At 43.5% G+C, this 26165-nt stretch overlaps 1 protein-coding gene across 1 annotated transcript in view; it reads left to right on the top strand.

Annotated features, from left to right (window-relative positions):
• LOC121707756 (integrin alpha-5-like) overlaps window positions 1-26165 on the top strand; it is a 44672-nt gene that overhangs the window by 13464 nt on the left and 5043 nt on the right. The window contains exons 4-25 of the mRNA XM_042090542.1: window positions 174-297; window positions 385-446; window positions 630-675; window positions 2321-2446; window positions 2634-2678; window positions 2888-2931; window positions 3337-3393; window positions 4045-4097; window positions 4745-4950; window positions 7890-8081; window positions 8325-8370; window positions 8453-8566; window positions 11124-11179; window positions 11897-12054; window positions 12393-12530; window positions 17785-17852; window positions 23943-24093; window positions 24212-24304; window positions 24516-24595; window positions 24967-25047; window positions 25374-25476; window positions 25897-26055. Of these exons, the coding sequence (XP_041946476.1) occupies window positions 174-297; window positions 385-446; window positions 630-675; window positions 2321-2446; window positions 2634-2678; window positions 2888-2931; window positions 3337-3393; window positions 4045-4097; window positions 4745-4950; window positions 7890-8081; window positions 8325-8370; window positions 8453-8566; window positions 11124-11179; window positions 11897-12054; window positions 12393-12530; window positions 17785-17852; window positions 23943-24093; window positions 24212-24304; window positions 24516-24595; window positions 24967-25047; window positions 25374-25476; window positions 25897-26055 (2202 nt within the window). The remainder of the gene's footprint in view (window positions 1-173; window positions 298-384; window positions 447-629; window positions 676-2320; window positions 2447-2633; window positions 2679-2887; window positions 2932-3336; window positions 3394-4044; window positions 4098-4744; window positions 4951-7889; window positions 8082-8324; window positions 8371-8452; window positions 8567-11123; window positions 11180-11896; window positions 12055-12392; window positions 12531-17784; window positions 17853-23942; window positions 24094-24211; window positions 24305-24515; window positions 24596-24966; window positions 25048-25373; window positions 25477-25896; window positions 26056-26165) is intronic.

Genomic DNA, 26165 nt, shown 5'->3' with positions numbered 1-26165 from the left:
TGTATCAGGTACAGGGTGTATGAGAAAGCTTTGTGTTCCATAAAAACTGTAAATCCATCTGATGTTAGCAGAGGGGTGCAGTTAAATGCAAAGCCTTTAAGCTTACAAGCCCCTTACATTAGCCACTAGAGTGTGTTATTGAAATCCTATTGAATTAAATGTGTCTGCCCCAGGCCTGCGCTCCAAGGTACTATTGGAGAACGGAGCATGACATTCCTTTTTCAGACGCCACCGGAACCTGCTACCTGTCTGTGAACAACTTCACAAAAACAGTTGAATACGCCCCCTGTCGAACAGGTACAGTATTGAAACACTTGTTTCCAGTTGTAAACCACAGCAAATCAAACCAGAGACTGAGATTGTATTTCCTCTGTTTTATTGCAGAGAGACACGGTCCTGCCGGCCAGGGCTACTGCCAAGGGGGGTTCAGTGCTGACTTCACTCAGGTACACCCAGTCACGGAACATCGATTGCTGTCATTATGTCATTATTTATGAAATACTCATTTTTTTAAAATCAAAATTCCCATAAGGATATGTATTCTTTGATAAAAAAAAAACAAGAAACAGGACAATACAGTACTTTGAATATATTTCTTGTGAAAGTCAATGAGCTCTTTGTTTTTGCAGGATGGGAAAGTTGTTCTTGGGGGACCCGGAAGTTTCTATTGGCAAGGTGAGCATGCAAATGCAGTCACACTGACCTTTACTTAATAGCATAGAGGCTGTGCATGAGCTTGGCACAGTATTGATGTTTTTGGAATGAGTGAGTACAGTAGGTGTGGTGAACACTGCATTATTCTATTAATTATATGGTAAAGTTAGAGTTTGGTTTATGTGGTTGAAAAAGTTTCAAGCATGCTGTAGGAGATGTGGTGATCTTAACCAAAGTCCTTTTAGGCAAGTTCTTCTACTCGGCGTCCATATTGCAACGCTTTTTGGGCACTTATCGGGCATGTATTCGGGAAGAAATGCACGGGATCCTCAAAGGAGTCGTGTGGTTTGGTTTAGTAAGGAGACAATTTTTTAGCATGTTCTATTGACATTTTTACATAGCATCGTCCAGCTAGAAGGATAATGCAATGATGGCACCCTAAGGATTTTGATAGTGAATAGTACTAGTGTATGCAGATCAGTTGGAAACGTTTTATCTCTTATGCTTGTAAACTGTAGACCAGATATGCAGTTAATGTTGTGAATGTCAGTTGGCCTGGAGCCTGTACTGACTGTGGAGGAGAAAAGCATATGGGGTGCCAAGTCATCAGTGCTTTCAAAGGGACTGTCCAAAGAGCCATAGGATTGAAGTGAAGGAAAGCAGGTTGCGATGGGTCGTCTTAGGACACGTGTTGTTGGATGTTAGTGGTAAAAGTAGTTTAGAAAAGATTTGCAGAAACTTCCTCACTGACCCGAGGATTTGTTATATCCATACTTGTTACAATTCATGAGCTGAGAAATACAACATGGTTGTGCTCAAGCCTAGGGACATTATGGAAAAACAACATAAAATGTTGTGTCACTATAGAGGCATTCAGCCACCACTATGAGAGGTTTTATCCCAGTTAATTTCCACAGATATGAATGAAGTAAACACATAATAAAACTTAAGAGCTTGTTATAGCCATTATACATAACCGACCGCACAAGTTGTGGTATTTAAAAAGCAATAAGACTGACACCCATGGTCTTGTTATTGTCTTTCTATTATATAACTTCTTAGAATGCTGCTGAAAGTTGTATTGAATTAAATGGGCTGCAAAAAAAAAAGAATGACCGCTGCTATTGGCAACAGGTTTTGTGCTTCCATATCATTCCGCAAGCAGTCTGTTCACTAGTGTGAAACTGAAAGAGAGAGTAAACACTTTTACTATGTAACACCTGAAGGTTCTGTTTGCATGAAGAACTATTTTTCCCAACAGAAGCTACAAAATGGGAACAGGCATGAAGAAATGCATGTTGTACTGTATGAAGTCTCTTTTCTCGATTTGGCAAGTAGCTGTATAACAAGCGGGATAATGTATGATCTGCTGTGCAACAGGGACCTGATCCTCCTGTCGAGATTTATTTTCCTTTACTGACCACTGGACTATACATAATCACATACATGTTGCATCTGTTAAATGTTATACATGTATGGAAGGCCCCCGGAACATATGCTCTGTACTGCTAAGGGTTACCTTGAATGTCTAAGGTGACGGTTTGCCTTAAAAGTCTGTCAGGTTGGAAGCTCTGTTATCTGTGTGAGTAGTTGCTTGTGCCTCTGGAATGTTTCTGGATGCAGTTGACCGTTTAACCTTTGAACTTACCCCCTCTGCAATCCCCAGGCCAGTTGATCACAGCCACTACAGAGGAAATAGTGAAGGCCTTCTATCCGTCCTACTTCCTGCTGTCAGTGGCCGGGCAGGTGCAGACCAGGCAGGTGCAGAGCAGCTATGATGACAGCTACCTCGGTGAGGCTCTCAGGGGGCGTCTTATGGGGGGGGGGGGGGGGGGGGTATGGTAATGGACGGCAATTGTGTGTTTTCAATTGATATGGCATTGTGCATATTATTGCCATCTGATTCTCTCTTTTTCTCTCTCTTTCTCCCCCTCTCTCTCTCTCTCTCTCTAACTTTCCTTTCCCAACCCCTTTGTTAGGTTACTCTGTGGCTGTTGGAGAGTTCAGTGGAGATGATACTGAAGGTACCGTGCTTGTACTTTGAAGCACACACGCACACAAACACAGGCACACGTGCACGCACGCACGCACACACGCACACACACACACACCCTCCAGATTTATTTGACTTTGCATGTGTTTGTTTATGCTGATCCTTTAATGGATGCTTAATTGAATGTTTGGTTTTATTGTGTTAACATTGTGTCCTCTTTTATGTTTTTGTCTCCTTCAGATTTTGTAACAGGGGTCCCCAAAGGAGTCATGCTGTATGGTTTAGTAAGGAATCCTCACAATACTCATCCATGAATTGTTCTGTTGGTATTTTGTTTGCCATCATGGGAGGCCAAACAGGGCAAGGGAGTTAGAGAGCAGCAAGGGAGACAACTGGGAATAGAAGACTGACGATACAACATCAATGAAATGTTAATTAGATGTTAATGAGGGAAAAAAATATTTGTACTCTCTTATCTCATACCAAACCATTACATTCATAAAAGACTGTTCAGATCTCTAAGCTGACAGAGAAATTGCTATAAAAATGACCTCATGTTTACTCATGCAATGATTTTGAAGTAATATAAAATGTCTCAATAGCAGTTAAATCACTGTTGTTGTGAATATGACTATGTTTGACTATGACATGGGTGCAAAATATGCTAACCCTTGCCTGTGCTATGTTAGGTATCTTTACTAAATGGAACCAATCTACAGTCCATGCTGAACTTCACCGGTGAACAGGTTAGTTTGAGATGTGTCCTTTTCTCTCTTTTGGCATTTGGAACTTTCCTAACCTGTCAATTCTCTATCAAAAACAACATTTACATTTACTCATTAGACAAACAATATCCAGTGAAGTACCTATATTGGTCCAGAATTCTGCAGTGATATGATTGGCACTATTGCTATGAATCTGTAGTCAGTGCCTTTATCCAGAGAGACTTACAAATTAGAAACAATGATCAAGCTTTAGTAAATTAGGAGAGCATGGAGTAAGCATAGAGCAACACAGTGCACAGTAAGTGTGGTTAGGCATGTAAGGGGGGGGGGGGGGGGGGGTAGAGTTGTTAGGAAAGAAGTCCTGAAGAGAGATGCACCCCTGCTCTGGTAACATTTTGTAGCTTGGTCCAAAATATCCATAAGAGAAAAGGTTGAAAAACATTGTCTGGCTGTTCTGAATTTCAAGCTGTCTTTACAGCTAAGCAGTTTGCCAGACCACTGAAGATGTTCAGTGTTACAGCCTCTGCTGTGTGTGTCTACATTATGGTTTGATGCATGATGTTAAGCTACCTTCATGGCTACACACAACAGAAGGAAGCACAGCAGAGGGAGTTCAGAGTAGAAGTACCTGTGATGTGCTGAGCTTTCTCATGCAGTTTTGATGCTTTCCAGATGGGCTCGTACTTCGGATATGCAGTGGCAACAGCAGATATCAACAATGACGGGTGAGTGAGCGGACAGAGCCTTTATGTGAGAATGGACAGGATGTAGAGAAACATTGTGTGTGAGAGAGAGATAGAGAGAGAGAAAAGAGAGAGAGAGAGAGAGAGAGAAAGAAAGAGAGAGAGAGAGAGAGAGAGAGTGTGTGTGTGTGTGTGTGTGTGTGTGTGTCTGAGTGAGTGTGTACTGTATGTGTGAGTGTGTGTGTGTGTGTGTGTGTGTGTGTGTGTTTGCATGCATATGTGATTGGGGAAACTATGCTTGCAGAAATAACCTCCTCCCTCATTTCTCCCATCGTTCCAGTGGGAAGATATATTAGTGTTTCCCTCCCTCTGTTGTAGAGATGGTTGCCTGTGGCAGTTTAAGAATCTTGTTGCAATTATATATTCAAGGAAAACTCCAGACAAATTTATGAGTTCACTGTATACATGTGCTGCTACTAGTTACCATCTCTGTTATTCTATCTATCTATCTATCTATCTATCTATCTATCTATCTAGTATCTACCTTTTCTTTGTTTCCTTCTATATTAATATAGTAATGTGTATATTCATGATGGGTGAGCAGACATATATATATAATATATCTTCCTATACCTACCTATCTACCCTTTACCCTGATCTTTGTTTCCTTCTCTCTTCTTATCCCCCAGGCTGGTGGATCTGCTGGTGGGGGCGCCTCTCTTCATGTTCCACCGTCCTGGTGGTCACCTGGAGGAGGTGGGCCGCGTCTACGTCTACCTGCAGACGGCTCCACTGTTCTTCAAGCCTGCGCCGCAGCTGAGCGGCACACACACCTACGGCTGGTTCGGAGCCTCCTTCGCCCCCCTCGGGGACCTGGACCAGGACGGCTACAATGGTGAGCAGACCGTCATCAGAGTGGACATCCGGTTTAGAAGGGATCTCGTTTCAAACATCTGGATACGATACTTTGTGGATCAGGTGCAATTTGTGAATCAGGTGCAATTTGTGGATCAGGTCACCCCAGCTGATGAGTGAAAGCAGCAACTCTAGCTAATGGATATTGTTGTTGTTTATAAACAAGATAGTCAAATGGCTTTGTCATGTTTTCATTACGACAGTTTATGCTCTGAGGGCCAGATGTACGCACATTCGGAACTTAGTGTTATCAGCGTCATGGACACACCGCAGATGGCGAATGCTGTCAGACCCAAGTTTCCATTGTATTTATCAATCGTTCTATCCTTAGTGTAAACTGCGCCTTTCTCTGCCTTTCTCCGCCCATAAACGCAATTTACGAACGTCCACAACTGAATGGCAGCGCATACATACAAGCGCAGTTGAATGAAGTTAACTGATGACAACATTAAAAAGAATCAGTATAAGTATATATACTTTTTTGATCCCGTGAGGGAAATTTGGTCTCTGCATTTAACCCAATCGGTGAATTAGTGAAACACAAACAGCACACAGTGAGGTGAAGCACACACTAATCCCGGCGCAGTGAGCTGCCTGCTTCAACGGCGGCGCTCGGGGAGCAGTGAGGGGTTGGGTGCCTTGCTCAAGGGCACTTCAGCCGCGGCCCACTGGTCGGGGCTCGAACTGGCAACCCTCCGGTTACAAGTCCAGAGTGCTAACCAGTGGGCCACGGCTGCGTTTAGCGATCATGAAATAATACCATACATGATAAGATGTAAACAAGCAGGGAGATAATCAGTAGTTCTACTCAAACTACTTGTGCACATAGGCTATGGAAGATTGGTCAAATCTAGCAATTAGGAAAGTTTAAGTGAATGACGTGTAAGTGAAAGTAAGACATTCGAAAGGCCAGCGAAAGTTGAGGTTGCTTTTGGTAGTACAAATAGGCCTACTTTCACCACAAAAACTGGTGCTCTAAATAGCGATTGTCTTTGAAAGGTTCTCTTATTGACGCATTGAACTGCAATTTGGGATTAACACTTGCTTTTACAAGGCGGAAGTATTTAGGCGCAGAATAGACGTGCGCTTTCAGGAGCAGTCTTTGTACATACCGCGGAATACATAATTAGGCGCTCTTTACTCTTCCCCTCCCATCTTTTTACGCTAAACTCCCACTTTCCCCTAGCCTGATGTAGTCATACTCAATTCTAGTCAGAATATGAGTCTGATACTGCTCCATTGGGACGTAATTATGGGGCGTGTTTCAACCGATACAGGGGGGGAATGCCTCTGCACTCAATTGGATAGACCTAACCAATCAGAGCAACAAAATAGCTTAACGTGAGGTGTAGGAAGAAAACACACGAACCATCCTTCTTCTCTTTTATCCCCTCCGTTTTTAAAAATAATTCTGTTGAACAGTGATATGCTACAAACATGTTAAACAGCTGGGAAAGGCTGTCGCAAATCCCTCGAACAGGTGGTCAATCAGAGATTTCAAACTAACGAGGGAACATGTCGCAATGCAACATCACTGTTTTCCCTTGATGAAAGTGAAACCACGAGTTTTCCCACATCTGAACTTTGGCCAAAGTTTTCAGAAATAATCGTTTTCAGTGATACAACCTCATTAAATAATATGAATTTTCCATATGGGGTCTTAAAAGCTATCCTTCTAGCCACAGCATTTTTGTTTTAAACATAAGCCTAATCAAAGCGTGCTCAGATGACGTGATAGACCAGGCGCTGTTGCTCACCTGTCCATCATCGTAAAGCCTGATTTGATTGGTCCGCCCGATATAGGGCGAGCATACTTCCACCACAATGGAACAATGCCAGACCGAACTTCCCGACCTCAAATGTTGTGGGCGGGACTAAGTTCGGAATGGCACCCAGGCTAACTTTCCCCTGGATCCTCCCATGAATGCATATGCATGACATGACAAACGCAATCTGCCACTTTCAGCTCCTGCGACAGGCAGTTTGCGCTTTTACATCATTGCGGCCTGTTTGTACATACCTCGCAATGATTTTACGCACATTGCGAAACAAATACGCCTGAAGTGGGCGCAAAAGCGTTCGTACATCTGGCCCTCAGTGTTTTCCCATGCAAAAAAAGGTCAGAACTCGGTGACACTACCTGAAAATGCTCAGAACAGCACTATACAATACTTGTACAGCCATTTGAAAACTACAGTAAAGTTACAAATTGCTGTAGTTAGGGGAGTAAGTGAGTACAAAACACTGAATATGTACGTTTCACAGTTTTACTGTATGCTCTTTGCAATTCTACAGCATTGTGAAAGAATTTGATAACTAGTTCACCAATTTTGTATGTAATAATGACTCAAGCAATGAAATTAAGACCATTAGTTTTATTGGGAACGGCTATTCAGCATCCATAAGTATAGTTCATTTTGACTGACATGATAAAGCAACTGATACATGTTCATAAGCATGACTAAATGTTGTGGAGGTTGAACTAATAGTCCTGAGAATTTTCATTCTGATCTGAGAAAAACACCAAAGCGACTGAGAAAAACTGTAATTGACTGATTGATTACAGTAGTTGTCAAATCACCAACTATATTGGTAGTTGGTTTATTGGTAATCATGTTTTCTTAGAATTCTCTACTTGTAGCCTCTCAAACTTGATTATGTTCAGCTTTTCTTATTCCTCTGTGACAGTAACAAGACATTTGAAGACATAATCTTGGGTTTTTGGGTTCTTGGGTTCTCTATTTTCTGACTTTTCTGATTAATCAAACAAAAATCCATCAATCAAGAGAATAATCAGCAGATTAACAGCAGGTCAATGTTGAAAATTATGGTTAGTTGCAGCCCTAATTGTCATCACCTTAACCCATGGCCATTCACTACAGAATCTGTGCCCATTTTGATGTAGAATGTCTCTTCCAGATGTAGCCATTGGCTGCCCCTTTGGTGGGGAGGATGGGCAAGGCCAGGTCCTCATCTACAACGGACAAACAGCTGGATTAAGCGACACACCTTCTCAGGTGCTGACTGGCCAATGGGCTACCGGTGTGCTTCCCACAGGGTTTGGTTACTCCATCCAAGGAAGCAAAGATCTGGATGAGAATGGTTATCCAGGTGCGTGTCTGTTCATGTGTCACTGCACTATTCACCTCATGAGAAGACCAGTCTCTGACTGATGTTACAGTAAGCCTTTCTTCATGGAAAGTCATTAAAACCCCTTTAAAACCCCTCTTAAAACCCCTCTGAATAAAACCAAAACAAAGTGTAGTCATCAACATTATATCACTGTAATGCCACATCTGTCAAAGGATCAATTAAAATGTATCATTCACATCCAATTGTACTTTTTTCTTCTAGATCTTCTTGTTGGAGCCTTTGGAGCAGACAAGGCAGTTTTGTACAGGTATATCTCTCTTGATGTATTCAAATAAGACAATTGATCTACCTTCCTTGTGATTCTTATTGCTCACTGTTCTCCATCTCAGGGCCAGACCCATTGTAAATGCCTCTGCTACTTTGGTAGTGCAGCCTACAATGATCAACCCAGAAGAAAAGAACTGCATAGTGACCAATGAGAATGGAACCATCCCTTCATCGTGGTATGTCAGAGCTTTATATTGGATTCTCTTGATTTGGCATTATGATGGTCATGTGTATGGATATGGTGATGATGATGATGATGATGATGATGACGATGATGATGACGATGACAATGATGAAGATTACCATTTCCATTATGACACTGAACCATTCCAAGACATAGGATTTCTGCTGACAATAGAAATCTGTGTTTATATATTCATTCAGCAACTTTAGTCAAACACTGACATTATATATGAGCAATCAACTGTCCCTCAGGCTTGTAAATTGAGTTTTAGAAGGCTGTTTTCTCTCTTGAGATTGGGCAAGAGTTCCCCAACACGTAGAGGAAATGCAGTCAGAGAATGTCCAGTTATTAAATACCAGTTGGAAAACATCAAAGAGTCTGCTTGAGTTATTCCAGCAACCTGTCCAAGTGTTGATGGAAACAAGAAACAAGTTGGGGTGGGGTGGGGGGGGGGGGGGCAGAGAGCATTTTCTGTCTTTAATAGTCTTGTGAAATTCCTTCCGTCCGTCTGAAATTAAGAGAAAACAAAGTAAAAGTGGAATATTTTTAGATACTTCAAAGTGAGGGTTAAACGATACTGGCTGGAAATACAGCTCCAGCCCTCAACAAAAGACATTTTGTTGGTTTCCTGAATGCTGTGTAAGGCACTGGTGCACAGGAGGAGGTACAGGCCAAAGATGTTCAGTAATAGCTGTTATATAAGTTAAAGTAGACTGCAGTCTGTACTTCACTGGATGGTTGATGAAGACTTTGATATAGGATGAACATCTGATGTGATGAGATACAACAGTTGATGTCCACTTTTCACTATGGCAGCATTTATATCCTACACAATGGTTTTGTTAGAGCCTTGTGGATTTGCTAGTGAAGGCCGAGCTAATGCATGGTGTTGGTCTGCTGTGTCCATGGGTGGATCCACAGGACTGCTGGTGTGCTGACACCCTGAAGCTCTGGTGCGGCATTAGTGATGGTCAGAGTGTGCTGCTCCACAGGGAGAGGGTGGAGGAGTTTGGTGGGGAGAACCAACATTCACACTGGATGAGATACTGTTTGGCTTTCACAGGCCGAACATCAGGACAAAGAGCTACGCCTTATTTCACACACAGAGACTCACACATACACGCACACACACACATACATACACACATACACACAGTCATGCACACACACACACACTCACTCACATGGTTGAAGTCCCCTCAAGTGTCCAACTTGTGAGAGTTTTTCCCCTTCACCCGCTTTATGTAAGCTGGTCTATGGAGACACAGTGGTCAGGGCGTACCTCACAACATCAGTCATCACAGCAGAGGAAGAGAAAGAGCCCCCCTTTTGAATTCCTCCGTGTCTCTTGTAAGTGGTAACAATCCAGCAGTACTTTCCAGGGTTTACTGTTTCCTCCTGGGTATCCATGTCAGGATAATGGCCGATCTTATTAACTTCTCTTAAGCTGTGAGGAGATTGAAATGACGTGTCTTTTCAACTCACAACCATCACAGTGCACAGGGTTCTCGCTCACCGATTTCAGATTTTTGAACAGTTTTTGCATACGCATGCACATGTGTCACTGTCACAAGGACAAGAGGTGGGCTGTGTGGTCAGATAGCTTCTTCTGCTGTCTGGAGTGGTTGAAGACATTTAGCATAGCTGGTTATGGGAAACAGACCGGATACTCCAGATTCCTCACCAAGTTCAGCGGGGGATCATAGCAAGCCCTGCAGTGACAGTTAGTTTTGGGGTGAGGTGGGGTGGGGTGTCGCATGGTGGAGGATCCCAGATATTGGTCTGATCCGTGCGAGACATGGGTTTGAGCCATGGCGGACCTCTGGACCCCGGTATCCCTGCTCTGTGGCTAGTGGCCACACGATGCACTTATTCTTACTGTACTCTACCGTTTTTAAATTGTCCTAAAATTGTTGAGAATTGCTTTAAAACTTAAACTGTTTACCATGTTGTTAGTCGCTTTGGTTAAAAATGTGTCAGCCAAATGTAATGTAATGTAATGTAATGTAATGTAATGTAACGATAGATTCATTCAGTCTGTAGGAGCACGCTGGGGACAGGGCAGAGGGCCAGCTACTTCATTATCTAGCCAGGGACTGTAGAAGCGCTGGAAGCCTCAAACTTTTCTCTGCTGTGCCCTACTGGTCGCACTTTTCACTTACAAATTTGCACAGAAGGCGCTATATAAATAAAATTTGATTGATTGATTGATTGATTGACGAGTAAGCTCAGCACCAGATAAGGCACAGACATGGCTTTCTGCCTGTGGGGTTGGAACGGAGGTCTTGTCTATGGAGGTGGTTGTTGTGGTAAAGTACGGATAGTCCTTCTGGTACATGTTCTCACGCTGACATGAGAATGATACTGACATGATCAGTAATTTTATAGGTCCACAGTTCAGCCATATGGGAGTTTCTGTGGTTTAAGAGATCCTGGATTTAGTGATAGTAAATCCTTCTCTCTCTCTCTTTCTCTCCCTCTCATATCCCTCACTCTCCTCCACCTCTCTCTCCCTCCCTCTCTCTCTCTTTCACTTTTTGTTGCTTCAGTGTGAGTTTGAATTTCTGCCTCTCTGCCGATGGAAAGCACCTCCCCGCTGATTTGGGTAAGTCTAATCGGTATTGAGTCCGTGTTGAGTCCGTGTAATCCTGGCCACAGATGTCACATAGTTTCCCTAACTCACTTTACCCATTAAGATGAAAGTCCCACTGAGATCCTGCAGAGCAGAGGTAAATAGGAGTGAGGCTTCACATTTCTGCCTTCTGTTTTGTATAGTAGTGTACGCTGTACGTATCCTGCCCAGAGAGTAAATGGGTGAACGTACTAAAAAGACTAAAAACTGGTTTACGCTAAATATATTTGTATGAACACACGAGTACACTGCCTTCTGTGTGTGTGTGTGTGTGTGTGTGTGTGTGTGCACACGTGTGTGATTCATGTGTGCACACACACACACACACACATGTTTTTGTGTGTGCTTTATATGTACAGCTCTGGAATAAATTAACAGAGACCACTGCAAATTTTTCTGATTTCAACCTATGGTTGCATTGGAATGAGATGACTCTCATATTCAAATTTGCAGTGGTCTCTTACATTTGAACATGACCGTCAACTCATTCGAATGTCATTGAGCAACTGTAGTATGACATCATAAAAATGTGCAGTGGTTCCAGAGCTGTGTGTTCATGGGTGTTTGTGTGTGTGTGTGTGTGTGTGTGTGTGTCTGTCTGTGTCTGTGTGTGTTTGTGTGTGTGTGTGTGTGTGTGTGTGTGTGTGTCTGTGTGTGTGTGTGTGTGTGTGTGTGTGTGTGTTTGTACAGCCTTCGTGGTGGAGCTGCAGCTGGACAGTGTGAAGCAGACACAGAGAGGGCTGGTGAGGAGGGCTCTCTTCCTGCACTCCCAGAAGCCCTCTTACATCCAGAGGCTCTCGCTGGCCAACGGAGAACCCCTGTGCCAAGACACCAAGATCTACCTGCGCGTGAGTACTGCAAGCACACACTGCACCACACACACACACACATACACACACATACACACACGCATACATACACACACATACAAACACATACACACACACACGCACATACACACACACACACACACACACACACGCTTCATATCATAAACTATGTGCATGCAAGTGTGGACTAGAGTACATTAATGTAGCAACTTTACTCTCAAAGTAATTAGCCATACTGACATCAGCAAATCGATCAGCAATCTATACTGCTCAAAAAACAGAGAGCCAAAAGACATTCTTAGCCTACCTGAATAAATTCACAACTGAAGTAATTTCCTTTGTCTCCAATGTCCAAGGGTGAGAAGGAGTTCCGGGACAAGCTGACCCCCATAGTGATCAGCCTGAGCTTCTCTCTGGATCCCCAGGCTGCTGTGGACTCCCATGGCCTGCAGCCCATCCTCAACTACCAGACCACACAGCTCATTCATCAAAAGGTACCCAACAATTCGTACCAGAGAGGGTTAAAGCGGAGCACACAATTATGTTTATCTGCTCTTATTGCTTATTAAGAGAGAAGGTTTATTTAGTGACGTAAGGTGACACTTCCACTTATGCAGACCGGAACTGTCCCGTTTTTGCTCCCTTAGTAACAAATTACGTTGCTCTATCTTGCTAGTAATCAAGGATCTTTGTTTGTACTTTCGACAGAGTCCCATCTACACAACAGGATGGTGACAATAAATAGAAATGTGCTGATTTAATTGTCTTTTTCATTTGCACATGTCACATGTTACAAATAGACAGTTTGAATAATCTCACTTACAGTACGTTTGGAGTGGTAGTGCAAAGATGCTAAAGCTGTCCAGAGGCCTTTACTAGAATGTTCTGATCATAGGTTAGGTAGGAACTAGACAACAGTTTAATCCAGACTAGGTCTAGGCGGGTCATTAAACCCAAAACTTCAATGGCGCACAGTCCAATCTAATGATAATAATGTAATAATAATCTGCTGCCAATGAGGCAACAGGAGCTAGTTAAAAACTAGCTGGTCTAGTGACACCCATGGTTCTAGGTGGTCTAGTGATACCCATGGTTCTGGCTGGTCTAGTGATGGCCATGGTTCTAGCTGGTCTAGTGACACCCATGGTTCTGGCTGGTCTAGTGATGGCCATGGTTCTAGCTGGTCTAGTGACACCCATGGTTCTAGGTGGTCTAGTGGCACCCATGGTTCTAGGCCTGAAATGGTGTGGACCTGGGGTGACTCACATCTGAGTCAGATGTGCTCATGTCTTGTGAGGATCTTTGTTGCGCTAGACAAACTATTTATTTGTAGTGTTTGTGTTGTTCTTTGTTGTACATATCTGTTGTTTTCTGGAGGCTGTCACGGCACTGCGCTTCTGTGTGTGTGTGCATACATGTGTGTGTGTGTGTGTGTGTGTGTGTGTGTGTGCATACATGAGTGTGTAGGTGTGTGTGTATACATGTGTGTGTGTGTGTGTATACTGTACATGTGTGTGTGTGTGTGTGTGTGTGTGTGTGTGTGTGTGTGTGTGTGTGTGTGTGTGTACGTGTGCGTTGGGGGGTAAGCGTTACGGTGCTGCACAAACACAGAGAGAGAACTGACTGATACTTTTGGGAGGGCCGCCCTGGTGCTTGGCTGGAGGAGAGCTTTGCCATCTGGTAAAGATTTGTTTATATATGTAAGCCATTGCTGTGTGCCTGCCCAGTAAGAGGGTCTGAGTGCACGTGCTTGTGCATGTGTGTGTTTGTATCTGTGTGTGTGTGTGTGTGTGTGTGTGTGTGTGTGTGTGTGTGTGTGTGTGTGTGTGTGTGTGTGTGTGTTTGTGTGTGAATGCATGAGTGTATGTGTGTATGTGTGTGTATGTGTGTGTGCATGTGGGTGTATGGGTGTTTGAGTGTGTGGGTGTTCTGGCTTACAGCTGTGGTTGTTAGTCTTCAGCTGAAGACGTGAACACAGTGCTATGAGGCTTTAGGGTGAAAAGAACTTGTGTGTAATGTGATATCTGCCACATCCTCTAATGTGATTCAAATTTACTCTCACTTTCCTCACTCTCTCTCTTCCTTTCTTTCGTTCTTTCTTTCTTTCATTCACCCTCTCTTCATTCTCTTCTGTCTCCATGACTTAATTTCTCCCTCATCGTTTCTCTCTGTACATCTGTATCAGTCCCTCTTTACTCCTCTTCTCTGTGTTGTCATGACGTTTGCATAGTTTCTCCTTTTCATTTTCTGAGAAACTATTCCCCATTTCTCTTTCTCTTTTTTCTGTCTCTCTCCCTCGTCATGTTCCTCCTTCTCATATTTCAGCCATATAAGTCACCTTTTACCACATTTCAGTTTTCTTCTGGTAACCAATTAGTCATTAGGGTATAGCTGCCACCTCCAGATAAGCAACTCCTCATGCTGTTGTCCAGGGGCCGACCAATCGTCATGGAAATGAATTGAGTGGTCACCGTGCCGACTCCGCTGTCTTGCAGCGTACGTTTGCGGTGTAATGTTTTCCATATGTGTCAGAAATCTAAGCCATACAACAGTGGCCTTATAGTACACAATTCCAATGCCAAGCAGAGAGTAGAGTATATGGAGAAAGAGAGAGAGAGAGAGAGAGAGAGACAGAGAGAGAGACAGAGAGAGAGAGAGAGAGGGAAATGAGGAACAAAAGTGGGTGTTTATAACTGGACTATCAGTAATAGCTATTCCTGAAAACTTTCTACAAATACTGTTGAGCATTCACATATCCGTGTGCTGGGTATTGCTGTGGAAATCAGCAAAATGTGGAGCTGATCTTGGAGCCACAGACGTAATGATGGTCCCAGTGTTGTCCACTCTCGGCAGAGTGTACTCCCACCCTCATAAGTGAACCTTAAATCCCCAACCGTCAGGCAGGGAGGGAACTGCTGCCCTTTGTGAATGTGTTTACAGTAGTGACCTCAGATCTAAGGCTCTGTAATTACAGACCTCAGAGTGAGTTTCTCTGTGTGTGTGTGTGTGTGAGTGAGAGAGAGAGAGAGAGAGAGAGAGAGAGAGAGAGAGAGAGAGTGTATGTTATTACAGAGATTTCACGTAAAAGGCCCCAGCCACTCATCAGAAGCCAGAGGCCAGAATTATCTTAAACCATCTACAATCGCCTCTGAACGACAGTGGAAATGTTATTAAGTTATTAAGCTTGTAAGCGATTGCACACAACCCATTTGTTTTGGCCGTCTACACACAGTTTGTTTCTTAGACGTATTAAACGTGGTGTGTGCTCAGCAAATGTGTCTTTCTGTTTCATTAGTATGGCTGTGTGACAGCACAGATGGAAATTGCATTTCCTCAAAGGAGCTTATACCAATGAGTATACTATTTTATGAGTGTGCTATTTCACCATGGACTGTACTGTTTTACCATGGAGTGTACTATTTCACCATGGAGTGTGCTATTTCACCATGGAGTGTGCTATTTCTCCATGGAGTGTACTGTTTCTTCTTGGAGGGTGCTATTTCTCCATGGAATGTGCTATTTTCTGATTTTGATCACTCTCTGTCCTCCATTATTTATACTGTGACCATTTAAAAGGGGGAGGGTTTTAGTGCCTTGTAGTATAGTATAGATAACTTTATTACAGTTTTTCTCAGTCGCTTTGGTGCTTTTTTCAGATCAGAATGAAAATTCTCATAACTATTAGTTCAACCTCCACAACATTTAGTAATTTGTGCACATCATAGTAGCAATTTCTCCTTCCTCTGAACAAATTGCAAATGCTTTTGAACATGTATCAGTTGCTTTCATACAATTCTCTGCTGTTTTTTAACATTATCATTTGCTTATGTCATGTCAGTCAAAATTAACTATACTTACGGATGCTGAATAGTCGTTCCTAATAAAACTAAGAGTCTTCATTTCATTGCTTGAGTCATTACATACAAAATTGTTGAACTAGTTATCAAATTCTGTCACAATGCTGTAGAATTGCAAAGAGCGTACAGTAAAAATGTACGTATTCAGTGTCTTGTACTCACTTACTCCCCTTATGTGTAACTTTACTGTAGTTTTCGAATGGCTGTACAAGTACTGTATAGTGCTGTCTTGAGCATGTTCAGGTAGTGTCACCGAGTTCTGACCTTTTTTTGCATTGGAAAACACTGAGGGCCAGATGTACGTACATTTGCGAACGTAGCGTTATCAGCGCCATGGACACACCGCAGATTGCGAACGCTGTCAGACCCAAGTTTCCGTCGTATTTATCAATCGTTCAATCCTTAGTGTTCCCTGCCCTTCTGCAATTTACGAACGTCCACAACTGAATGGCAGCGCCTACAAGCGCAGTTGAATGAAGTTAACTGATGACAACAGAATCAAACGTTTAGCGATCATGAAATAATACCATACATGATAAGATGTCAACAAGCAGGGAGATAATGAAGATCAGTAGTTCTACTCAAACTACTTGTGCACGTAGGCTATGGAAGATTGGTCAAATCTAGCAAGTAGGAAAGTTTAAGTGAATGACGTGAAAGTAAGACATGCGAAAGGCCAACGAAAGTTAAGGTTGCTTTTGGTAGTACAAATACTTTCACCACAAAAACTGGTGTTCTAAATAGCGATTCTGTTGTCTTTGAAAGGTTCTCTTATTGACGCATTGAACTGCAATGTGGATTACGTAACACCTGCTTTTACAAGGCGGAAGTATTTAGGCGCAGAATAGACGTGCGCTTTCAGGAGCAGTCTTTGTACATACCGCGGAATACATAACTAGGCGCTCTTTACTCTTCCCCTCCCATCTTTTTACGCTCAACTCCCACTTTCCCCTGGATCCTCCCATGAATGCATATGCATGACATGACAATCGCAATCTGCCACTTTCAGCTCCCGCGACAGGCAGTTTGTGCTTTTACATCATTGCGGCCTGTTTGTACATACCTTGCAATGATTTTACACGCACATTGCGAAACAAATACACCTGAAATGGGCGCAAAAGCGTTAGTACATCTGGCCCTGAGAGAACTGTCATAATGAAAACATGACAAAGCCATTTGACTATCTTGTTCATAAACGATGGTGTCAAGACTTCTCATTTTGATGACACTGACAGTTTCATTGACATAAATATTTGCTTTTGAGGAATGGACTATCCATTTTGAGCAAGTGACGTGCTTTTGCAGGTCATCCACTAGGTTTTGCAGTTTGCACTAATTGTTTTGAGAAATGCACTAACTGCTGTGCAAATGTTAATAGTGATGTGAGAAAAGCACCAAAGTGACTGAGAAAAACTGTAATCTCCAGAGGGGAAGCTAGTTTGCTACCTTGGACAACACATAGCAACAGGACAGCAACAAGACAATGACAGTACAGTACAGTGTACAACAACAATACAACGAGACAAGCACAGCCTGTTGTTAGAGCCTGGCAGCTTTATGAGGTCTGATTATCAAGACTGTGGACAGGGAATGATCACAGTGAATTGCAGCACTGTTGGAATGTCATTTCTAATCAAAGTCTCACAAGGTCATACACTCACCCAAACATGCATACAGACGCAAACCAAGCCCAACCACTATTCAGCTCATTTGAGTTGATTGCTCAGTGTTGCTCAGTGACCATTATTAGCCCATCAGTTAGATTGCTTGTGCTGGTGTACTAATTGTGACCCAAGACTAATAGAGTGGAGCGCGGTGGAATCTTTGATGGTGATCTTCCAGTTGGCGGTACCTGTACTAAGGACACTGTTCTTCTCTTCTCTCATCACAGGCTCAGATTCAACTCGACTGCGGAGACGACAACATCTGTGTGCCGGATCTGAAGTTGACTGTTAGGGGGTAAGGGGCTATTGCTACATGTGTGTGTGTGTGTGTGTGTGTGTGTGTGCGTGTGTGTGTGTGTGTGTGTGTGTGTGTGTGTGTGTGTGTGTGTGTGTGTGTGTGTGTGTGTGTGTGTGTGCACGTGCATGTGTGTCAGTGCATATGTGTGGTGGAGACAGAGGTAGAAAAAAACAGGGAGAGGGAGAGGGATGAGAGGAAGAGGGGATAGAGGTGGCTGAAGATGAAAGAGGGGAGCCTGATGTTTGTTAACCCGGAGAGCAGCGATCAGTGGTGTGGGTGAGACGGCCCGGTGGCTTTGAAGTCTCCCCGACTGCCACTCCTTGATTAAAGACGCCTGCTGGCATTCCAGAGAAAGTACGCCAAGAAAGCCTCACTTTGCCTCCGACTGCACCAGACGCACAAGCACTAACCCCCCTCCCCCTCTGTCCAACCCAAACAATGGAAACAGCTTGATTTTTTACGCTTATCACTCCTGTAAAGTTGGACAGGCCTCAGAGAAGTACTGGAGGAAAAATAGAGTAGCCATTCACAAAACAAGGATGGATTTGTGGGGTTATTTTTAAAAGAATGAGTAGGGGAATGGACGATGTTGCCAGATTTGTTAAGTTTTGTCAGCAGGGAGGTGGACTTGGAACGGGAGTCGGGATTTAAACAGCAGCCTGAGCCAGAGGGGCAGTGTTTGGGTCTGTTTCCTCTTTTAGTGTGTGTGTGTGTGTGTGTGTGTGTGTGTGTGTGTGTGTGTGTGTGTGTGTGTGTGTGTGTGTGTGTGTGTGTGTGTGTGTGTGCATGTGTGTTTGTGTCAGGTTGTGTTTCCAATTTCCACTGCTCTGAGCAAGTCCGTCCCAGACCGGTTGGCATGGCAACCACACTCGGGCTCATGTAGTTTATGTTGCCTCCATGTTCTTTGGCCTTATGTGACTTGGGCCATTTTCCACTGAAAAAAGTGCACATTTTACCCCTAGTTCTTCACTTTCCCCCTGCGTTTAGAAAGCCACTCAGTAAGTTGTCACACTTCCATTGCAGAGTGCTACATTTTAACTGCCTGTTAAACAAGTGGGAGCTCCATCGATGAGCGCCACATATGTTAGCATGCAACCTGCACCTCCCCCACCTACAAAACCTATAAAGCCCTGCTGTTTCACCCCTACAACACACACACACACACACACGCACGCACGCACGCATGCACACACATACATACACACACCCACCCACACACACACACACACACAAGCACACACACACACACACACTCATACACAGGAACACATATAGGCTACTCACACACATCCCTACCCCCCAGCCATACTTCTGCCGTCTACCCCAGGGTAATTGGAATCAGCTGCATGGCATCTTCTAGAGAGGGAGGACTGCAGGATCAATGGCTGCAGGAAAGGAGTGATGAATATACACAGAAAACAAGGGAGGTTTAGGGAGAGATGCATATGATCAATATGTGCCTCCGAATGGAGGGAGAAGCAGGAGGTGGAGAGGAGCGCAGGAGGAGAGAAGAGCAGTGGAGGAGTGGAGGAGATACATGGGTAAAGGAAAGGGGCACAGGAGAAGAGGAGTAGAGGAGATGGGATGAATTAGGAGAGAAGCGCAGGAGGAGAAAAGAGGAGTGGAGGAGAGAAGTGAAGTAGGAGAGGGGTGCAGAAGGAGAAAAGAGGAGTGGAGGAGGTGCATGGGTAAAGGAGAGGGGTGCAGGAAGAGAGGAGTCAAACTAGGCGAGGAGTGTGGTGTAGATCAGGATCCCTTTTGGGGGAGAACATTTTCATTTTACATAACCGTAACAATTAGGCATGCCATTTGTATTCTTTAAAGTTGTGGCCAGGTCCACTATTCAGTATTTTCTGGCAGGTGTGTAACTTGGTCTTTTGTCAATTTTTGATTTTGCATCTCTTGTCGACATGGACTGACTTATTTCTACACATTCATCAGCTAGCTGGGTGACAAATAAGCCAAGCTAAGCAGCAGTAGGAATGGTTCTAGGGCCGGGAATCTAAGACTAACTCACGATACAATACCGTCACGATACTTTGTCCACAATAACTATAGTATCACGATACAGCGATTCTGCTGTACTTGGTACATTTATACAAGATTCAAGAAATTGATACATTGATACTTAACTAAAACTATCTACGATACATCACGATATATGTGTAACCGAAGAAGAAAAATACTCCTAAAAAAAAAAAAAAAACAGGATTCATGTTCATCCTTGTATAGTGTGGAGAGTGGACTGAGCCGGCCTGGAGCAGACTGGAGCGGAGAGGCCAGGGGGGCCACAGGGCCACAGGAGGGCCTCCACAGCTCTCCGCTCTGCTGCCCGCCTGGATTTATGACGGACAGAAAAGTGCAGGAGGTCAAAGGGATCAGAGGAGCTTGTGTCTGAATTAGTGCAGCAGCCATTTGTACTGTATGTATGGATGGGTGTCCACGTGTGCACCATTGTGTGTGTGTGTGTGTGTGTGTGTCCGTGTGTGTGTCCGTGTGTGTCTGTGTGTGAGAGAGAAAGTGAGAGAGAGAGAGTTGGGTTGCAGTTTTTCTCAGTCGCTTTGGTGCTTTTCTCACATCACTATTAACATTTGCACAGCAGTTTGTGCATTTCTCAAAACAATTAGTGCAAACTGCAAAACCTAGTGGATAACCTGCAAAAGCACGTCACTTGCTCAAAATGGATAGTCCATTCCTCAAAAGCAAGTATTTATGTCAATGAAACTGCCAGTGTCATCAAAATGAGAAGTCTTGACACCATCGTTTATGAACAAGATAGTCAAATGGCTTTGTCATGTTTTCATTACGACAGTTTATGCTCTCAGTGTTTTCCCATGCAAAAAAAGGTCAGAACTCGGTGACACTACCTGAAAATGCTCAGAACAGCACTATACAGTACTTGTACAGCCATTTGAAAACTACAGTAAAGTTACAAATTGCTGTAGTTAGGGGAGTAAGTGAGTACAAGACACTGAATATGTACGTTTCACAGTTTTACTGTATATGCTCTTTGCAATTCTACAGCATTGTGACGGAATTTGATAACTAGTTCACCAATTTTGTATGTAATAATGACTCAAGCAATGAAATGAAGACTATTAGTTTTATTGGAAACGACTATTCAGCATCCATAACTATAGTTAATTTTGACTGACATGACAAAGCAACTGATACATGTTCAAAAGCATTTGCAATTTGTTCAGAGGAAGGAGAAATTGCTACTATGATGTGCACAAATGACTAAATGTTGTGAAGGTTGAACTAATAGTTGAAGAGCAAAGAGAAGAGAAAAGCACCAAAGCGACTGAGAAAAACTGTAATATTGAATGTTTATAGTATGTTGAAAGTGCCTGCATGGCCAGACAGTGGGGGGGCATTTGGCTTCGCTGGCAGTCAGCAGGCGGCCTGTTTAAGTAGACTTGTGAGTGTGTGAAATTGTGTGTGAAATGATGGCTGCATGCTGCCCACTGTATGAGAAAGAGAGGCAAGCGTAAATCTCTGATGAAGCTTCTGGAGTTCCTTATGTCTAGATTGTTTTTTTAAGGAGACGGAGAGAGAGAGTGTGTGTGTGTGTGTCTGTGTGTGTGTGTGTATCTGTGTGTGTGTGTGTGTGTGTGTGTGTGTGTGTGTGTGTGTGTGTGTGTGTGTGTGTGTGTGTGTGTGTAATTTATGGCCACACCGGGTCTAAAGGAGACTTTACCTTCCTGACATCAATCAGACCTCACGTCTGCCCTCTCAAGCACTTAGAATAAAGAAAAGATGTATGTGAGGAGGAACTAATCCTAAAGGACACACCACAACGAGAGATCCCCACCATCTCAGTGAAATGATAGGATAACATGAAAGTGTTGCTTTTGTATCTGAAGAGGTGGAAAATAATGCATCTCATCTTATTTGTGATAGACATTTTTTACATACCAATGCAGATATATAAACTGATCTGAATTGAAAGTGAACTGCTGTAAGACTGAAGGTTTCTCACTTGCATTTCATCTCCTTCTACTCACTCAGTGTTTCACTAGAAAGCTGCAAATATGAAGCTATTTCCTGCATGTATTGCAACCATTGTTAGGTGAAAATAACAGATGGTCTGTATACTGACAATAGCAGCACATTCTTCTGATAGTTATTCAGCATTTCATAAGCTCCACTGATGTCTTCAACATGGCCTGCTGATTTCATGTTGTGAAGGGCATAGCCTTGTGGTCACTGCCCTTGGACATCATGGGAACAACCTTCAACAATATTAGCCTCAGCCAAATTAGTCTACGGCTCATAAGAAGCCTATACAAGTATTCCATGCAAACAGCCCTCTTGATAGAGTCCTGGTTACACCCATGTCTCTTTCTCAAAATCTAAACTGGATACAGCATGTTTGTCAGTGACATCTTGATGATGACCACTTTACAGCCTTACACAGTGTTATTCATGTGCAGAAATATTTGATACTGAAGGCAACTGCAAAATAAGTCACCCGTCAGGGGACTTATTGGAAAAGTGAATTTACTTTAGGCAGACAGCAGCCCACTGTGTTTACTTGAGGCGTTTGATTAAAGTCGTGGGAATTATCTTTTTTATTGGCTTTGGTATGAGCTGGTACAGTTAATGAGATGAAAATGTTAATTAAAAATGTTGAAATCTCTCTCTGTCTGTCTCTTTCTCTCTCTCTTTCTGTTTTTGTGCGTGTGTGTGTTAAAATGTTGCAATCTCTTTCTCTCTCTCGCTCTGTTTCTTCATGTTTGGGTTTGGTGTGTGTGTTTGTGTGTGTGTGTGTGTGTGTGTGTGTGTGTGTGTGTGTGTGTGTGTGTGTGTGTGTGTGTGTGTTTATAAATTATGGCCACACAGGGTTTATAGGAGACATTGCTTTCCTGACATTAATCAGACCTCACGTCTGCCCTCTCAAGCACTTAGAATAAAGAAAAGATGTATGTGAGGAGGAACTAATCCTAAAGGACACACCACAACGAGAGATCCCCACCATCTCAGTGAAATGAGAGGATAACATGAAAGTGTTGCTTTTGTATCTGAAGAGGTGGAAAATAATGCATCTCATCTTATTTGTGATAGACATTTTTTACATACCAATGCAGATATATAAACTGATCTGAATTGAAAGTGAACTGCTGTAAGACTGAAGGTTTCTCACTTGCATTTCATCTCCTTCTACTCACTCAGTGTTTCACTAGAAAGCTGCAAATATGAAACTATTTCCTGCATGTATTGCAACCATTGTTAGGTGAAAATAACAGATGGTCTGTATACTGACAATAGCAGCACATTCTTCTGATAGTTATTCAGCATTTCATAAGCTCCACTGATGGCTTCAACATGGCCTGCTGATTTCATGTTGTGAAGGGCATGGCTGTGTGGTCACTGTGTTGCCCTTGGACATCATAGGAACAACAGTCAACAATATTAGCCTCAGCCAAATTAGTCTACGACTCATAAGAAGCCTATAAAAGTATTCCATGTAAACAGCCCTCTTGATAGAGTCTTGGTTACACCCATGTTTCTTTCTCAATCTCTAAACTGGATACAGCATGTTTGTCAGTGACATCTTGAAGGCAGGGATCACACTGACCAGCGGCAAACGGCAGGTTTCCTATTGTTCTCTATGGTTCGGCCTCGGAGCGGCCGTTGACTGCTGAAAGCTGAGCATTGAACTTGGTTCAACTTTCAAAGCGCAGCGTGAGCGTTTAGGCAAACCGTTTGTTTTGCTTAGGAACGAGATAGAACTTATTATGGTCTGAGCGTTACGTTACACTTGCCGCTGCTGCTGGCCAATGTGATCCCCGCCTAACCACTTTACAGCCTTACACAGTGTTATTCATGTGCAGAAATATTTGATACCGAAGGCAACTGCAAAATAAGTCACCCGTCAGGGAAGAATTTGAAGTACTTTCAGGCAGACAGCAGCCCACTGTGTTTACGCGAGCCGTCTGATTAAAGTAGTTGGCATTATCATTTTCTTTTATTGGCTATGGTATGGGTGGTACAGTTAATGAGATGAAAATGTTAATTAAAAATGTTGCAATCCCTCTGTCTCTCTTTCTCTCTCTTTCTTTCTGTTTGTGCCTGTGTGTGTAGGGATCGAGAGGAGGTGTATCTGGGGGATGAAAATGTCTTGACTCTGACGTTTAATGCTGTGAACGAGGGTGAAGGTGGGGCTTATGAAGCAGACCTGTATGTGCTCCTCCCACCAGAGGCTGACTACAGTGGCATCGCCAGAAACAACCATGTAAGTGTGTGTGTGTGTGTGTGTGTGTGTGTGTGTGTGTGTATGTGTTGTGGGAAAGGTTGTACAGTCGTAGCAATGATCAAATAATTATATGTGTGTGTGTGTATTTGTGTTTCAGTCGCTAACCCAGCTGACCTGTAGTTATGCAGCAGTGAATGATACGCGTTTTGTCAGCTGTGATCTGGGAAACCCTATGAAGTCTGGAACAAGTGTAAGAACAAATAGTTTCTCTCCCTCTCCCCCCCCCCTCTCTCTCTTCCTCTCTCTCTCCCCCCCCTCTCTCTTCCTCTCTCTCTCTCTCTCCCACATCATCATCCATCTATCTCTAAATGTACTCATTTTATCCAGTTCACTCATGTTTCTGTATAAATGGCCTATAAGCTCTCCGTTGTTCTCAGCTTCTCCTTCTCTCGGTCCTCTAGTTGTGGGCCGGTCTTCGTTTCACAGTGCCAAGAGTCCAGGACACACAGAGAACTGTCCAGTTTGACCTGCAGATCCGTAGGTATGTGCACAGCTGATCACCACTCCAATCCTACCGCCGCACACTCACAGTATACAGCATAGCTACAGAGACGCAGGGTTATCACTGCTAACGTTCACTAATGGCTGTTTTTACACTGAGCGAATACGCACACTGTCCTGTTCTAAATTTTACCCTGAGGGGATCTCCACTCAGCTCCACAGAAATCTCCCCCACAACATTTTTGCGCCGTCTCATCCAAGACTGAGCACAGTTTCTCATTTGGGAACCCGGCTCTTAAAAATAAACCACAGTAATAATATTTCTCAGCATATCATACCATAATGCCTTTCCATTGATCTCAAAACCACAGGCTTATTTTTCTGGCATCTGTGTGTGCATGTGTGTTACAGTAAAAATGAGAACAACTCCCACAGCGAGGTCGTCTCGTACTCTCTTGAGGTAGCCGTTATGGCAGACGTCATCCTTCAAGGGTGAGAAGAATCCATGTTTGTGTGTATGTGTATGTGTGTGTGTGTGTGTGTGTGTGTGTATTTTTTTTACTATAAAAATCTATTGATATGTATGTGTGTATGTCCAGATTTATTATATTATATAATAACTGCTTTGCAATATGAGTGACCTTGAGCATTTTGAATTTGAAATTTGAGAGAGACTGATTATGTGCTCTTGCCAATACATTCATATTCATTTCCAACTTTAACCTTGTGTAATGTGGCGTGTGTGTGTGTGTGTGTGTGTGTGTGTGTGTGTGTGTGTGTGTGTGTGTGTGTGTGTGTGTGTGTGCGCATGCTTTCAGTGTGTCCCGTCCAGATAAACTTCTGTTTCCTCCTGCTGACTGGAGACCGACCAACAGGTGGATGGAGGAGGACATCGGCCCCCAGATGCTGCATGTTTACGAGGTGTGTGAGTGTGTGTGAAAGTGTCTGTGTCCGTGTGTGTATGTGTGTGTGTGTATGTGTGTGTGTGTGTGTGTGTGTGCGTGTGTACCAAGGCTTTGATGTGGGGGAGTAAGTCGAAGGGAAACTGAAGACCTGAGGGCAGACTAAATAAGTGAAAACAAGTGATTCAGTGGTGGGAAGAGCGGAGCAAACTCTCAACAGTTCCTCCAGCTCCTGATTCTGACCTGCTCTCTCTCTCTCTCTCTCTCTCTCTCTCTCTCTCTTACACACACACACACACACACACACCATGCTGTGTGTGTGCCATGCTGCTCTTCTCTCTCTCTCTCTCTCGTGTCTCGTGTCTCTCTCTCTCTCTCTCTCTCTCTCTCTCTCTCTCTCTCTCTCTCTCTCTCTCTCTCTCTCTCGTGTCTCTGTTAGTTGTTGAATAATGGTCCCAGCACGCTGAGTGTGTCTACGCTGGAGCTGCGGTGTCCTCGTCAGGTGGAAGGTCACCGCCTGGTCTATCCTCTGGAGGTCAGCACCGAGGGCCCCCTCAACTGCAGCACTAAAAACATCATCAACCCCCTGAGGGTCAAGGTGAGACAGATACACACACACACACACACACACACACACACACACACACACACACACACACACACACACACACACATACACATACCTACACAGTACACACACACAAACAC

The sequence above is a fragment of the Alosa sapidissima genome, chromosome 4 (genome assembly GCF_018492685.1).
Source record: "Alosa sapidissima isolate fAloSap1 chromosome 4, fAloSap1.pri, whole genome shotgun sequence".
Taxonomy (NCBI): Eukaryota; Metazoa; Chordata; class Actinopteri; order Clupeiformes; family Clupeidae; genus Alosa; species Alosa sapidissima.
This window is presented reverse-complemented; position numbering and strand designations above follow the sequence as displayed.